Source organism: Fundulus heteroclitus, chromosome 1, assembly GCF_011125445.2.
Source record: "Fundulus heteroclitus isolate FHET01 chromosome 1, MU-UCD_Fhet_4.1, whole genome shotgun sequence".
Classification (NCBI taxonomy): Eukaryota; Metazoa; Chordata; class Actinopteri; order Cyprinodontiformes; family Fundulidae; genus Fundulus; species Fundulus heteroclitus.
Window position 1 is genome coordinate 17,370,209 of NC_046361.1, and position 16,612 is coordinate 17,386,820.

The window sequence follows — 16,612 nt, forward strand, 5'->3', positions numbered from 1 at the left end:
AATAAACTCAGTGCAACTATGGTTTAGGTTTTATTCTTGTCACTTGTACAAAATGAGACTGGTGCTTGTGTGCGTGTGGTGCTGTTTATTTCAGATTGTCTGCCCTGTCTCCGTCTGGATTATCTCCACCAGCTGGCAGGACTCTCCCCATATTTCTGCTTGTTTAATCAACCTTAGTAAATGTAAAATATGAGCAACATGCAGCAAAGATGGGCATTTTTATTGAACTGTTGAAAAATGCTATTAAATAAATGCTGAAAAGAGACTGGAGTTCAAGTTGGGTTTTGAAAAAGGAGGAAAAAAGAGAAGGAAACGAAAATGACATTTTATATTTTACTTGCAGTGTCTTACAGAACTATTCACACACAACCTTTTTTATACATAATGTCAGGTTACAACCTCTGAGTTAATAGTTTTGTGGAACCCCCTTTTGTTGCAAGTCTTTCGGGTTGTGCCCTATGCCAACTCTACACATCTAGAGACTCAATGTCTTGGCTTTTTTTTTTTTTTCTTTTCTTTGCACAATAGCTAAAGTTCAGCCAGATTGGTTGGAGAGCGTCTGAGAACATACATTTTTAAGTCTCCCCACAGATTTTCTGTTAAGTCTGAGCTAATCTAACATACGTTGGCTCAGGCTGTATGTTTTAGGGTCGTTGTCCTGCTGGAAGGTGAACCTCCCCAACGTCCTCAAGTCTTTCACAGTTACCAACAGGTTTCTCCCAGGATTGCCTTGTATGCCTCTTCATCTTCCCATCAACTGTATACTGCCTCCCTGTCCCTGCTAAAAAAACAACAACAAATGAATAAATCTCTACAGCACAATGCCACCACCACCACCATGTTCAAACATGGAGATGGTGTACTCAAGATGATGTTCCTCTTCCATTGTGACCAGATTTTTGTGGAGCACAAAACTCTCTTGTCAGCAGATTCTCCGAACTGAGCTGGGGGATCTCTGCAGCTCTTCAGAAATTACAACGGACCTCTTGGCTGCTTCTCTTGATTGATACTCTCCTTGCTCCATTTAGCAGGTTTGGGTTGGCAGCTGTGCCACACGCTTTCCATTTTCAAATCATGGATATCACAGGACACTGCAAGATGTTAAAATCTTAGGAAATTGTTTTATGAATACAATACCCTTAACTTTCTCCCTGGCCTGTCTGCTGTCTGACTTGGTCTTCATGAAGCTGTTTGTTCATTAATGTTCCATAACATACCTCTAAGACCTCAATAGAAACTACATACAGAGTTTGCATTACACAAGGCGGGACTCTGTTCACTGATAAGGTAATACGTTGCCTCGGGTTTCATTTAGGGGAATCAGAGTAATGGAGTCGGACGACCAAACTATGTCACATGTTTAAAAATGTTTCTTCCACTTCACGGCTATGCTCTACTTTGTGTCGGTGTACCACAGTACCAACAAAATACATTTGACAACATAAATAATGTCAAAGGGGCTCGAGTATTTTTGCAAGGTACTGTATTAGGACCACTGACGATATGAGTGACTCGATTTTCTTGTCTTAATGCATGTAATGCTCTGCTGGAAAAATGCTACCTAGCTTTGCTGTAGACGTTAGTGTGAAACCTCTGGCATCTACCTGAACCTTTCAGGTAGATGCAACAGTCACACTGCACAGTAAAACAGCTGCAGTGCTGACTCAGCAGAACGTCTGTGGGTCTAGAGCAAACTGCTTAGCGAGATCACCTGATATTCTGATATTACATATCTTTAATACTCTATTCATAGTAATATCCACCTGTATACTATATTCGGTACATATCCAGCTGTAAATTTAGTTCACAATACTAGTTATCTATATATTATACTCATAGGACAAATCTATCAGTAAAATTCTGTTTATAATAGTATTCATCTCTATATTTATTCAGTACATATCCATGTCCTGTACTTATGGAACCATTGTTTATCCTGCACTTGCTGCTATTGCACTTCTGGTTAGACCTAAACTGCATTTCGTTGCCTTGTACCTGTACCTGTGTAATGACAATAAAGTTGAATCTAATCTAATCTAATATTCCAGATGTTTTTAGTTAAACCAGATTTGTTGGCAAGACAAAGAAGTGTTGTGTTCAGCGGTAGATTTTTGGGTCCCGATGTTAACCATTTACCCTGTTAAATCTCACTTTAGGCGGAAGTTTAAAAAGAAAACTAGGCACAAAACGTTAGTGCCTAAGTTAGGCACGAGTGAGTGACAAACAAAAACAGAGCCAAGTGTGGCTGTGTTAAATGCAGCGGAGGGGCTAATGGTCACAATAACGTCCAATAATTAATCACCTCTTTAGTTTTACTGTGTTCATCAGCGGCACACTCACCTTCGCGTGGCACTGTGTTCTCCGTGCTCCGATGCATTTTGTGTTTTGTCTCTTTGAAGGTGAGCCCATCTCCTCAGCGGAACGCCTGCAGAAGACGCTTGTTGTCTGCACAAGGCTGTAAGAAAAAAGATAGATGTGTCGTTGCATGATAATTCCCTATAGATGCTTAGATTTTTGAACATTTATGTTTGACAATGTTGTTGCTGCATCACACCACATGATATTATCATAATAAGGTTTAGCATTAAGATTTACCACCAGCACCGCAGCGTCAACCCTGATCCGCAGCATCTGTGTCGTTGGGATGTCACAAATTGTCTGGTCTCCTCCTCACTGAGACTGTCTGACTGGTTTAGGGACGTGTCTCCAAAGGCCGGGGCTTCTCTGTCGCTCCTTCCTCGTCTGGTTAAACCCAAGCATCGTTTCAAAATGCGGAGCACTGTCGTATTTGGTGGGAATCCTATCATTAAAGATATGAAGGACAATAATGCATGTTATTAGCAGTAAAAAAACAAAAGCGAACATCTGTTGAAACATCTCAGGTCTATTTTGTTTTTGCCGATGAGTTCGTAAAATCCTAAACAGCTTAGGGTCAGTGTCTGAAGCAAAATACTTCAGTTTTAGTTTAATTGCAAACTGCAATCTCTCTTTTATCTTACTTATAGAGTAAAGAGAGTAACGTACAAACATTGTTTATTATCAAAGAGAAATGTGGAATAAAAAATGTTTCTTGAACTCAATGTTAACGTTAATTTTGTCCATCTCATCATATCAGCAGTGAAAATGTTTTGTTTTTTTTGTTTGTTTTTTTAAGAGAGAATTGGGTGATATGAATGCCACCTGTAACATAGTAGTTTGGTCTGAGATTCCAAACATGTCCTAAAATTTACAGGATGGTCACATTTTTTACCCTTGTGCCTGGATCTCATTCAGACTTGTGGGAAAACTTTAACATTGACACAATACTAAATTCTTTCAAGTTCTGCATTTTACTTTGAATTAAATTCTGAACGTGGTCCAACTCTGTAGAGCTGGCTGTGGTTTCTGCAACATAGAAATGAGAGGGCCCAAAAATCACGTATTAGACCAAATTCTCTGATCTTCAGCTATTAAAACCCAGAGTTTAATATTACACGAAATGTAATACCAGAATGTTTTACCACTGTGTTATAAAGTTCTTTTAATTTACAATTTTTTTGCAGAAGTAAGACAAAAGGCTTAGCTCAACAACGATCAACATTACAATAGGTTCTAATTGTGTGACTATTAGACATTGTGACTCCAGATGGCGCTGTTGTGATAGTTACTATCAGGAAATGTAGAACGTAACTTCCAGCAAAAGTATTTACAACTGAATAAAATGTTTTACCTCCTGGCATATTTGTTTATTTGTATATGTTAAATATTATTTTTGTCTTTAAGTGAAATAAAAAATAATAATAAAAAAATAATAATAATAAAACGTTTTTGTGTGACTTTCTTTGTCTTCCGTTGTGAAAATGTGGATTATATTTACCATTGATGTGAGGCTCTAAGTGTGAGTTTACCCTTTTTATTTATTTAACCTTCTTCCATTTAACCTTTAATTAAATTGTCAAATTGAAATCCAAGAACTCATTTACAAGAGAGACATCAAACAAAAAAGAATCTTTTACCATAAAACACCACAGTTTTATGGTAAAAGACAAGCAATAGAGGGAACATGCTGGTCACTTCTGCTTCCTGTCTGTCATTGTGATGTGACCTTCTCAGCCAAAGCTCAGCTAACAGCCATGTGAGAGAGACCTGAGCACTGATTAATGATTCTCTAACACGGTTTGACTGTGATTAGTCACCTCCCATCTGTACAAAAGACTATACTTTTATTATTATTCCCAATAACCTGTCTCGTCACGCTGTAAGCTGAGGATTGTGGGATGTTAGCAGAGCCATGTATGTCACATAAAAATATGTGTGTGTTGGTCTGACTTTGCCTCTTTCCCAGATTATATGTGGGTCGCTAACGTATATAAATGAAATGAACTCAACATGTGCAAACAGGCCCGGATAATTCAATACTGACAGGAAATCACAGCGTTCATACTGGCCAGCTCAGCTCTTGTCGAACAGCTGCCCGTTTCTTCTGCCTGTCTTCAACGGGTCATTCCAGTAAGAAAATAGGAACAACTTAACCATGGTTGCACAGTATCACAGTTTTAACAAAAACTGTAAAACAGAAATGTGTAGCATGATCGGATTGCTTTTATTTAAAATCAAAAAGCTTTACATTGCTGCTATTAAAATACCATATTCATAATTATTGTTATTATTTTGATTTGAGACGCTAATGAAGAGCAAGAGAACGCCAATGAAAATCAAAAGAGAATCAGCTGCCTAAAAAACTCTTGACAGTGCCTTAAATATAATTAATAGCTATAATTTTTAGACAAAACTACATTTAAATTAAATTCAACTCATGAGTGGTAAAATGAATTTAGAGTTAGAGTCTGCTAAAACAGTAAAAGTATTTCTGAAATCAAACTTTTTAAACAGATGTAGACCTAGGATAAATGACAGCAGTCAGGATGCCATCGTTTATCCCGCAGGTCTGTGCGTCTCTCCATGGAAAGGCTTCCCTAAACCAACGCTGAGCCGTCAACAAACCAATCATACTGAACAATGTTGCAGGAAGCATAACATTCACTGCAGCGCCTCCAGACCCTCTCAATGCAGCCACATGAGCTCAGAGTGAGTCTCTGTGAGAAAAACAGGGTGCGATTGCTTAACCCGCCAACTCAGGTGTTCTCTGGCAAAGGCCAGTCAAGCTATACGGTAACAGGCGGTGAGCACTGGACCTACTAGGATGTCGAGCCCTCAGGCCACCCTCATGAAGTCTGTTTCTAATAGTTTGGTCAGAGAAACTCACGCCAATGACCCTCAGGAGTTCACTTTGTAGGGTTCTGGCATCCCTTGTCCTGTTGCTCCTTTCACAAGTCCTGCTAATGAGTTAAAGACCTCTGACGGTCCTGTCCAGCTCTTCTAGATTAACCACCTGTCTCCTGGAATTTCCTCCATTCTCTTGAGACTGTGCTGGGAGACACAGCAAACCTTCTGGCAAAGGCACATTATTGATGTGCCATCCTGGTGGAGATGGACTGCCTGTGCGACCTCGGTAGCGTTTAGGTATCGCCCCATGGTTCTAGTGGTGACACTGACCCTAGCCAATAGCAAAACTACTGAAACACAGTTTAAAAAATGAGGGGAAAAAACTTTCCCAGATTGGGGTCATGTCATTGTTGCCCCATTAGTTGATTTCATTAACACCAGGATAGCTGACACTGATTACCACCTGCTCCCCTCCCCTCTACCACTGAGCTGACCAAAGCAATGCTTCCGATGTTAAACTGACTTTATTCTCTAATTAAAAAGTGTTCCTTTAATTTTTTGAGCAGTGTATTTGTAACTATTGTTTTTAACTATTCTAATAATTCTAGGATATGCATGCATTAGTATAAGAACATCTCAACAGCTAGAAAAAAACATGTTACATTGGATAATTATTTTTGAGTAATTAAATTAAATGGGGCCCACTTTTTTCTTTTTGCTCTTAGGGTTACTGTCATAGTTGGCTCCGTTGTTTTCTCATTGCATTGCATTTTAAAGAAAGCTATGCAGAAAAACAGATAGCTGGAAGAGATTTACACATTTAAATAATTATTAATATTGATATTTTGTATTGTGTAACGTCTTTTTAACTTGTTATCATTTTTATACAAATGTATGTTTTTTTATTTTATTTTTTGACACGTATTTTTTTAAATGTATATCGTGTTTTCAAAACACCAGAACGCCTTTTGTTTGGGTTTTTAAACTGAGTCGCCTTTGAGGGGGACACCCGTACAGTAAAGATTAGCTAAAACAATAATGCATTGAGACAACGCCCAAATATAAAATATCCTTTGATTTTCAGCAGCTTGTAAAATACTGTTTCCAGTGATCCTAATATTACGTGAACATTTTTTTTATTGTTTGTAATTGATTCGACCCCCCCACAGAAACATGAAAGTGCGCCCTTCCAAGTCCATGATGTCATCCCGACAAGGTGAGCCGTCGGCGGCCATTTTGTTAGCTCTGTGTAGCCGTGCAGAGTTCGTTCATCAAATATCACAGAAAGCAACAACTTGTGGACTGTTTTGCTGACATTGCGTTGTCGAGGTCACACGTGTAAGCTGGAACGAGACGTGTTGGTCCGCTGACATTAAACATAGTCATTCATTTTCCGGGCCGCTTTTGAGTTTGCTAGCTCTTCGGCTAGCTGGCTAACTTGTTTACGTGTTTCGTTGTGAAGCAAACGTTTTGTTTCCATGACCGCCAGCTTCTGAATGTTACAGCCATCGGATGAGCACTCTCTGTCCGCTTTTGCCTCCTCTTGTTTTGCGCTTTTTGGTCAGAAAGAAGTAAAGTAGAGCCAAGGTTTGAGACCTTCAAAACCCGCGTTGCCCCCCTCGGTGGTTTGACCAACAACTTGAGCTCCGTCATCAGCTGACTGCTCTCGGACCAGCGGTCGGCCGTCCCGGAGCGACATGTCAGAGCTGTACATTCGGGTGGCTGAGGATGAGAACGAGGAGCCCATGGAGATCCCCTCGGAGGACGACGGGACGGTCCTGCTGTCCTCGGTGGCAGCGCAGTTCCCGGGGGCGTGTGGTCTGCGGTACAGGAACCCGGAGTCCCAGTGCATGAGGGGGGTCCGGCTGGTGGAGGGGGTCCTCCACGCACCAGAGAGCAGCTGGGGAAACCTGGTCTATGTCGTCAACTACCCCAAAGGTGAGACAGGATGTGCGCTTTGCTGTTGTTTACACGCAGACCAACAGGCTGCCTGCAAACCTGAGCCCAGTGTTTACAGTGAGCTTGCAGTCAGCTTCAGCAGCTATCAGCTGTATGGGACGTGCTGTGCGTCTCCTAACTTCCTGTTTAATTGCGTTAGGAAGTGGTGATGCTTTGTCAAACACGCCAGTTGTTCTCGATCCTTCTCCTCAGGTCCCATTGTTCTTCGTGTTTTTAGATGTTCCCCCGCTTACAGCACACCTGATTCAAATACGTGGACCAGTAACAGGCTCCTGCAGAACTAACTGGCTGGCTGAGGAAGTGATACAGCTATCAGGTCAAATGAGCTGGGCCAGCTGGTGGTTCCTGAGGAACAGGCTTAGAAACAACTGGTCTTGCTAAAGCTAAGCACCAATAGGGCAGTTCTCAAATGAAGTCACATTTGCCGGAGTTAAATTGGTTCAAATGTAGAGGCCTCAAAATGAGCAGAAAGAAAGCAGTAGTAGCAGAAAGGTAGGAGAGGCTCTCCTCTCTCTCTCAGTGGATCAAACCCGAGGAAGAAACCCGCTGAAACTGCGTGTAATTACAGGTGATACTAAGAAGAAATATATGTATTATTACAGGCCTATGTTTTCATTTATTATAGAGAAATCGACTTAAAAACTGTCAAACATCCCGTTGTAATCAGACACTCAGATCCCGTCTCACCTTGACACACACACACACACAAAAGATCACAGAGAGAAGCGTCGACTTGATCCATGAAAAGAAGCAGAAGACCGGCTAGAATACCACCACAGCCGCTTGTAATCATCACAAATACATTTATATAGCTGGTATTTATACACACCGGGACATTTCCTGCTCGTATAGTAGTTGTCACGGGGTTTGGGGGGGTTGAGACCCGTTCTCTTGCTGCGTGGCGCGTTAACCAGAATAATGGGTTCTGTTGGAAAGAAGCGACAGGACGTTTAGAAACGAATCCCAGAAACCCACAACCGCCGACTCACAAAAGATACAAGTGACTTTAGAGAAAAACAAGCCCAAAGTCGTTGATAATAAGCGGACTAAATACACCCTATCGCTAGTCAGTCCAGTAGATGCCAACGCAGCAGCCGTGTTTTGTTGTTGCCATATTATTGTTTGTTGAGGCGATATTCAGGACAGATTATTCACTATTGAACTCATACAAGTAAACTATTAAAGCGTTACCGCTCTGCTCCACGCATGCATCTAAATTTAGTAATTTGACGTCGTTTGAGGAATGCCCTATTGTGTCACTTTATGATCAAAAATAACCAAAGCTAACATCTTTGTGAAACATGCACAGGGCTGGGTTTTACTGTGCAGACAAAAACTTATCAATTATAACAATACTCCTGCATAAATCCCTCAAACTTTTCATGAAAAGGTTTAAGATTATTTATATTGAATGTTTTTTTTTCTGTTGCATTGGCAAAGGCACTATACATAAAGTATTACAGTAATGAAAACACCAAAACAGACAACTAAAGTAAAGACAAATAAAGAAAGCCTTACATTGCACGATGTAAACAATCTTAATAGTACAATAGAAAAAAGCTACAACTGCAAAGGCCCGTTAACTTTAGCAAGCAAGACTAGACCTGGCAAAACTAGAAGCAAAAGTTAAATTAGGCTGCAGGATGTCAGCCAGGTACCCATAAGCTCTATTCAGGGCCTCATTGGTCAACAGTAAAACTTTTTCTTATTTTAACGCAGTTCTTAATTAAAAAAAAAAAAACAGGGAGCCATAGAAGAGAGGAGAAAACCCAGAAAAGGTACATCCAGTTCGTGTCGGGAGGCGAGCTGAGGCCTTTTTGTCCAATGTATCAATGTAGAAAGAGTTACAATAATCCAGTTAGGATCTATTAAAAATATGGATCACCTGTTCAAAGTCTTAAAAAAATGTAACACAGATTTAACTTTATATAACAGCCTCACTTTAAAAATGGATCGCTGTTTGACAAAGTTCAAGACACCCAGATCTGTATGAGCAGTGCCAGTCAGCATACGAATGAAGCCAGATGTTATATGTCCTGAAGATGAAGCCTAAAGGGGCATTTAGATGGAACCTGAAATTGGACTTGAAGTCGAGGCGTAGGAGCTCCATGAGTTAGGGGAGCTAAATGAGCAAACCAATATCTGAGCCTATGGGAGACATCCAATCTGACAAGTAAGCCTCTGAACCGCTCTGTCCAACGCCAGCTAGAACATTTTGTCTTTAAAGGCCACAACGCTCCAGCTGTCAGGGCTAGGATCCTGTGGCTGGCTGCGTCGACTGAACCGTTTGGCAAAAGAACAACAGGGTCTCCTGAATCAGTAAAGATCATCAAAAACTTATAAAAAGGAGGCCATTTTCACACAATTTTGAAGTCTTATGTTTAAATGCTATCAAAGAAAAACAGGAGATGTTATTGAAGCTAAATAAAATCAAATTCAACAGCCCTCATCAAGGATAGATGGGTTTCCTTGCTCATAAGAACTATGGAGGTCAGGCTAGCATCCAGGATTTTAAACTGATAAAAGCATATTACCTTTAAGATGCCTAATGGAACTAAATAAATCATTGTAGCATAAATGACCTTTAGAAGCAGGTGTTTTTGCCATTTTGGGCCTTTTGCACTCAACTTATTCAGGTTCAAAAAGCTGTCAGCTAATGATTTGAAGTCATTTCTGATGATGTGGTCATAATCTTCTGCAAGGATATGTGATCAATAAATAAATAAAATCCCCCAGCTGGAGGTTACTTGGTTATGGGTTAGATGGTTGCTTTGAAGCCATTATCGGTCATATTTAATAAGCCGATGGGGATTCAAACTACAATCATCGGAATTAGTCTAATCGATATTAAATTGAAATAAAAAATATTCTGAAACTTTGAATAAAATAACTTAATTACATGTGAAATGTAAGCATTTTTATATCCTTAATCGCACACTGCAAAAACGGGTCTAAAAATAAGTAAAATGTTCTTAAAATGAGTGTATTTGTCCTTGATTTGAGCAGGTAAATAAGACTATTTGCCAATGGAATAAATTCTTTCCACTTAAAATAAGAACAATTCATCTCCATCATCTTATTTCAAGTGCAGGATGTCTAATTATCTTATGTTAGGGGTAAAAATACTCGTTCCATTGGTAGATAATCTTATTTACCTGCCCAAATCAAGGATAAATACACTAACTTTAAGAACATTTTACTTATTTTTAGACCCGTTTTTGCAGTGCAATAATTCTTCAAAACTCCCAAAGTACCTGGAGGACTAAACGGATGTGAAAAGGGTCACAGCTGTATGACGTGGTTTGGTTGAAGGTGGGATTGAAGTGGGCAGACACAAAATGGTAACGCCAGGGAATGAAACAAGGGTTCAGTGGGTTACCAGAAATGACAGGAAGCCTTCGTAGGTTTAGATAAATCAGATTCAAAAGAACTATCAGCAAAAAGCAGCTTTACCAGCTTTGCTATGAATTAAGACTACATAACTGGTGTTGATTTCTGGTTGTTTCTGTGTTTGTTTACTTTGTTCTTCTTATGTCAGAATCCATTTATTCTTCAGATAACAAGAGGAAGATGGAGGAAATAGACGCAGCGTCGGCCGTTAAAGTGAAGAGAGGTTTTCAGAAAACGTCCGATCTCATAGTCCTCGGGCTGCCGTGGAAAACAACAGAACAAGACCTGAAGGATTATTTTAGTACCTTCGGGGAGGTCATCATGGTGCAGGTACTGATATCTCATCCAGCTGTAAATGCTGCCACTGCTTTATTTTAGGCTCTGAATCAATCAGGGGCTAATTCTAAAACGCTCTTTATTCTTGCTCCTTTCAGGTGAAGAGAGATGCAAAAACTGGCAACTCAAAAGGTTTTGGGTTTGTCCGCTTTGCTGACTACGAGACACAAACTAAAGTCATTGCTCAGAGACACATGATCGACGGGCGATGGTGTGACTGCAAACTTCCAAACTCAAAGGTACGCTGGACACCATTAATCACCTGTGAAATACTTTTAAATCGTCATTTTTTTAAAGCGAAATTATGGATTTCTTTCACTGTTAGGATTTAATCGCATTCTGTGTTTTAAACATTCATATTTAAATCTGACTGGGCTTCTTCGTCTCCTCAGGCATCTCCGGACGAACCGATGCGCAGCCGTAAAATCTTTGTCGGCCGCTGCACCGAGGACATGACGACAGATGACCTGAGGCAGTACTTCATGCAGTACGGTGAAGTCACAGACGTCTTCATTCCCAAACCTTTCCGGGCGTTTGCGTTCGTCACGTTTGCTGATGATCAGGTAAGAGCTGCTGCTCTCAAGATATTTCATGTCACAGTAAGAATCGAGAATAGTCGCAAACAGTTTGGCGCCCTGCAAAGGTATCCATACCTCTCAAACCTTTGTTACTGACTTTATTACCGCGAACTTTAGTGTGTTTTTAACTTGCGAAGGTTGTTGTTTAATGACAGGTTAGGCTATAAAACAATTTCCAAAACTTCATCATCTCACAGAGCAATAATATCATCTGGAAATAGAACAATATGGACTAGAGAGTTCCAAAGCTCAGGTGGGAGCTAACCTGACTCCGCCAGATAGATTTGCTTCGCATATCCATCTGGAAACCTTCCGTTGAAGTAATTTTGGGAAGGGGCGAAAATACTGGTTAGCTGATTGGCCTATGTTGGTGATAGACGGGCCAAATAAACCAATCAGATCAACGAAGCATATGACGTACTCGTCAACATGCTTCGTCGTCGCTCTGTTACGAGCGACAACGAAAACACAACCACAAGCCAAGCTACTCTTGGTGCTGCAGGTAAAGGCTCGTTAGCTCAGCAAAGAATTACTCTGTAATTCCGATAAACTTGCTCGATAGCCACGCTAACGCTAGTTTCATCGGCTGAAGCCGCCATGTTCTTTAGACTGAACTGTCGATCTTCTCGTTGCGTCACACCTCAACCCGCCTCAAAGCCAACGCTGATTGGACGTTCGTTTGGTGAACGGCTCCAAATTTTCTTTAACGGAGAGTAGCCAGACTGATCTGCGAGTGAAACCTTGAAAGCTCGCGAGATCAGTATGGTCTCACGAGGCTAGGTGGGAGCGTCTGTTGACGGGACAACTATTAGTTGTGTACTCTGCAAATCTGCCCTTCGTGCAAGAACCGCTATTAAAACAAACCTGGCCATGGAGAGAACTCAGCAACTGAGTGGAAGGAGATGCCAGTCTTGCTAAGTGCAGAGATGGTAGAGACGTACTCAAGCATCCTTGCAGCTGTAACTGCAGCAAATAGCCAATCACAGTTCTTCAAAAACCACGAGCTGCTTTATAGTTGGTCTGTTTAATTTCCCTTAAAGGTATACTATGCAACCGGGGTTGATTTTCCAGCGAGGCTCCCCCAAGAGGGCGAAAGTAAAAGTGCACTGTCGTAAAGATGCTCAGCTGTTCTGGTTCCTCCGTCAAGCCAGGCGCGGTTGTTTTGAGCTTAGCAGACAGGCGAACGCAACGAAAAGTGGAAAAAACGGCAGTACAAACAATGAATAACACAGTGAAGGTATGAACATCAAGCTTCTTGCAGCGCTATCTTGGCGAGGCGGTCGCCGCCGCCTCGCCAAGCCGCGACCGCCGCCGCCTCGCCAGTTTTATTATTATTATTATTATTATTTTTTTTTTTATGTTGGCGAGACGCTACCGCCACCGCCTCGCCAAGCCGCAGCCGCCGCCGCCGCGGTAGCGTCTCGCCAACATAAAAAAAGATTATTATAATAATAATAATAATAATAAAACTCAATATGCTTGCATGTTTATTTGACCGGCTGAGCGGAGCGGAGCGGAGCGGGGGGGGGGGAAACAAACTTTGCACCGCTGACCGGCTGAGCGGAGCGGCGCGCATATCGAGTTAGTTTTATTTTTTTATTATTATTTTTTTGGAATGTCGGCGAGGCGGTAGCGTGAGGGAAACCCTACAATGTTACTTACAATTGCATCAGCAGAAACGCGAGGTCCGCGTCAGCCTTGCAGCCTTCTATGTTCACCCGTGTACGACTTCTCTCTGTCTGTCCAGAGCCCTTTTCCTCTTTCTTGCCTGCTCCGACATGGGCTTTCGCTGTTTTCTCGCTGGTTCCGCCATGATAACTGCACAAATATCGCCACTGCGCTACCAACGAGCACACCTTTCACTGCGGGCGTGTAGCAGTTCTCGCCGTAAAGCAAGACCGACTCTCATGATGCACACGAGACTACTGAGCCTGTGACTGCGGGCCGACTGCTCTTGCAATTGCAAGTGCGGTATTTCCCCCACAGACCACCAGGGCGGCCGAGAAAACCTTAGTTCAACCTGAAATGACTCATTTAATCATCCAAAACGGTATGGAACACATTAATTAACTGAAAAATGTTGCATAGTATGCCTTTAAATTACACTGAAGTCTGCGGTTGTAACGTGACAACGTGTTCAAGGGCTGTGGATATGTTTGCAAGACGCTGCATTAGCTGTATGGAGAACAGTATGTTGACGGAAACCGTTCTCCCTCACTTCTCCTCCAGGTCGCCCAGGCACTGTGTGGAGAGGACCTGATCATCAAGGGCGTCAGCGTGCACATCTCCAACGCTGAGCCCAAACACAATAACAGTAGGCAAATGATGGATCGGGGGCGGTTTGGGGCCGGCGGGTTCAGTCAGGGCTATGGCAGTAGTCGCGGTGGGCTAGGCAGCGGAAGCGGAGGGGTCAACTTTGGGGCTCTGGGCCTGAACCCAGCAATGGTGGCGGCAGCTCAGGCGGCGCTGCAGAGTAGCTGGGGGATGATGGGCATGCTGGCTAACCAGCAGGGGCTGACCACAGCGGCAGGCACGGTCTCTACCACCAGAGATCAGACGTACAGCTCTGCCAGCACCAGTTACAGCAGCCCCAGCTCCGCCAGCCTGGGCTGGGCTGCAGGCACTAACACCGCCTCCAGCAGCGGCTTCAGCTCCGGCTTTGGCACGTCAATGGAGTCTAAGTCGTCTAGTTGGGGGATGTAGATAGCGGAGAGTTGACGTTTTTTTTTCTCTTTCTGTTAGGCCAATCTGGTAAGTATACCTACAGGAAGGAATGGCTTATATCTTATTTAAAAAAAAAAAACAAGCAAGAGAAACACTGCCTTTTTATTTTATTAAAGCAAACATTTCTACTTGTGTGAGACTGGCTGTGTAGTCATGCATCGAGTGGGTGAAAAGTTTAGTCTGTGGGAATCCTCCCAGCTCCGTAGCTTTTGTCTGTGAGAACATGTCACGTGCATGCACCATAACTATTTATAGCCGTGCACGAGTATGTTGAGGCCTCCCCACAGTCCGCTGTCAGCTGGCTAAATATATATTTATGCATTATATTGTATTTTTTTGTTTTATTTTTTTTTTTTTTTCCTTTTGGAAACGCCTTCATGAACGTTTCTTCCGCAGTTCACCAACTCTTTCACAATTTCCCGGGAGGAGTCGCATCATTGGCTGCAATGTTCGGCAGGTCTCAGTATCCCTTCCCCTCCTCCCACGTGTAAATGCTTTATCGTCCGAGAACACAGCTTCACTCTGCGTATACGGTGTTAGACGGTGGGTGCTGCCTTTCTTTCCCTCTCCTCCTCCCCTCCCCCCTTTTTTTTTTTGTTTTAATTTCTTTTTTCGGGATATAGAAATCTTGTCTGCCCCTGTCGCTTTTTTTGATCTCGATGAGTGGATTTGGTGTTGGACCGAATGAGAGTGAGCAAGAGGAAGGAGAGGAAGTACTGTTTGTGCTTTATTTTTTATTTTTTTATTTTTTTTGAAAGACAAATGCCTGCGAGAGATGAGAAGAACCTGTGGCTTTGTGCGAGTGTGAGAGGAAGAAGCAAAAGTACGTGTGTGTTCTCAGTGACCATCACAAGGACATTTCTTGCATCTCAAGATCCCTGAGTTTTCTGCTTTCTCATATCGTTTTCTATCCAACCCTGATTCTTAACACAAAAAAAAAACACTGAACTGTCAAGTGCTACGAATATCTGTATCTTTTAGTAGATCTTTTTCTTGCTGTCCAATTTGATGTGAATGCTTGTCTTATTTTCTCCTTGTTACCACCCTCTTCGTGTGAAAATGTGACTTTGTTTGTGAAGTCTGTGTGAAGGGGGGGGAACGCAGAAAGAGTGCTGACGTTTGGAAGCTGTTCCTGGTGAATGTTTGAATCGTTCCCATTGAAAGTTTGTGTTTGAAGTGGTTTCGAATGCATTTTCTATGTTTTGTGAATCGAAGGGAAGTGTGAAATAAAATTTAATTTGACTAGGGAAAATACCCTCTTGACAAAGACTTGTTTTTGACTTTAATCGAACTGCCAACACTTTAATTCACATGTTTAGGATCGGCGGATATGGAAAAGCCAGATTTTCTTCTGAGACCTGGTGTGGAGTCGGCCCACGCTGAAGATGAAGACGGAATCGCCTTAAATCGGGGAAGGATCCACGGCGCCTCGTTAGCAAGAAACAATTCGACCACCCACTAAGAGCAATGATATTAAAATTATATTCAGATGGCCTGTTTTTTGTTTTTTGTTTTTGTTTTGTTACGTATTGGGACCAAAGTCAACCTGCTAGTTTGAAATTTCACTTTTGTCCTTCAGAAACTGTTAAATTCTACCTCGCTAGACCATGTTCATAAATATCTTTCACTTCACAAGTTATTAGTAAATGTGAGTATAAAACATTAATGTAGTCAGAAGTTGTATTAGAATAGCAGGATGTGTTGATAGTTGTTTACTTTCACTAAGTGTATTGGGAGTTTACAGTTTAACGATTTGAGCTCAACAAATGCAGTTTGTGTATTGAGATACTAGTGTGGCATTGTAAAATAAAAATGTAGTTTTTTTTTTAAGTTGTGGTCTCAGTTTTGGTAAACATGTTTTTCTAGAGAGAACTGGTAGTATTGTGAAGTTTTTCTTTTCTCTTCATACATTTAGTTTTATGTTTTGTTTCAGAAAATGAAACTAGTATAAAGTTTCATTGCCTATATTCTTATTTCTTACGTTTATTTTTGTGACTGTTAATGAAAACCTGAAATTTAGTTTCTCCAAAAAGATTTGAATTTTACGTAAAATGACAAAGAAACCTCATGGCTTACGTAATCGGGGGGAAGAGTGCTGGCTTCACAGTTGCTGTTAGCATTTAAGGCTACACGTCACCACGTGGGATTGAAGCGACCAATTAAAAGGCGGCGCATGAAACCACAATGTCTTATGGGTAATGAGAGACAATCTATAAGTCTTATTAAAGTCCATACAAGTTTAAAATTCTGAAGTACCACTCATATTTAAGTTGTGTTATGTCTTATCTACAGTTACGTGATTGAAAATGAAGATGTAAATATATATATATATATGTACATACGATTTTCCCCACGGTGGGACAAAAACGGATGTATTTTGTATTCAAACACTCATAATAATTTGCCGCAAGATGCATTAT

The 16,612-nt window shown here is 41.5% G+C and overlaps 1 protein-coding gene and 1 long non-coding RNA gene across 7 annotated transcripts; one reads left to right on the forward strand and one right to left on the reverse strand.

Annotated features, from left to right (window-relative positions):
* Positions 1-440: 440 nt before the first annotated feature.
* LOC118563092 lies at positions 441-3,634 on the reverse strand. Its single transcript, XR_004931013.1, has 3 exons — positions 2,596-3,634; positions 2,341-2,455; positions 441-781 (listed from the first exon to the last, which is right to left on the reverse strand). It is a non-coding gene; the product is annotated as an uncharacterized LOC118563092 (long non-coding RNA).
* A 2,793-nt stretch (positions 3,635-6,427) lies between these two features.
* Positions 6,428-16,022, forward strand: tardbpl (TAR DNA binding protein, like). Of its 6 annotated transcripts, none has more exons than XR_001166662.3 (7): positions 6,428-7,143; positions 10,703-10,884; positions 10,989-11,129; positions 11,283-11,453; positions 13,698-13,782; positions 14,589-14,735; positions 15,512-16,022. XR_001166662.3 is itself a non-coding variant. In XM_012873466.3 (6 exons), the coding sequence occupies exons 1-6, from the start codon at positions 6,903-6,905 to the stop codon at positions 14,681-14,683; spliced, it is 915 nt and encodes a 304-aa protein (XP_012728920.1). In that variant the 5' UTR covers positions 6,428-6,902; the 3' UTR covers positions 14,684-16,022. The 6 variants fall into 6 exon arrangements, 2 of the variants coding, with proteins under 2 accessions (XP_012728920.1, XP_012728919.1); XR_001166663.3 differs by having other exon boundaries at positions 10,721-10,884; XR_001166660.3 differs by having other exon boundaries at positions 13,698-14,735.
* Positions 16,023-16,612: the final 590 nt, after the last annotated feature.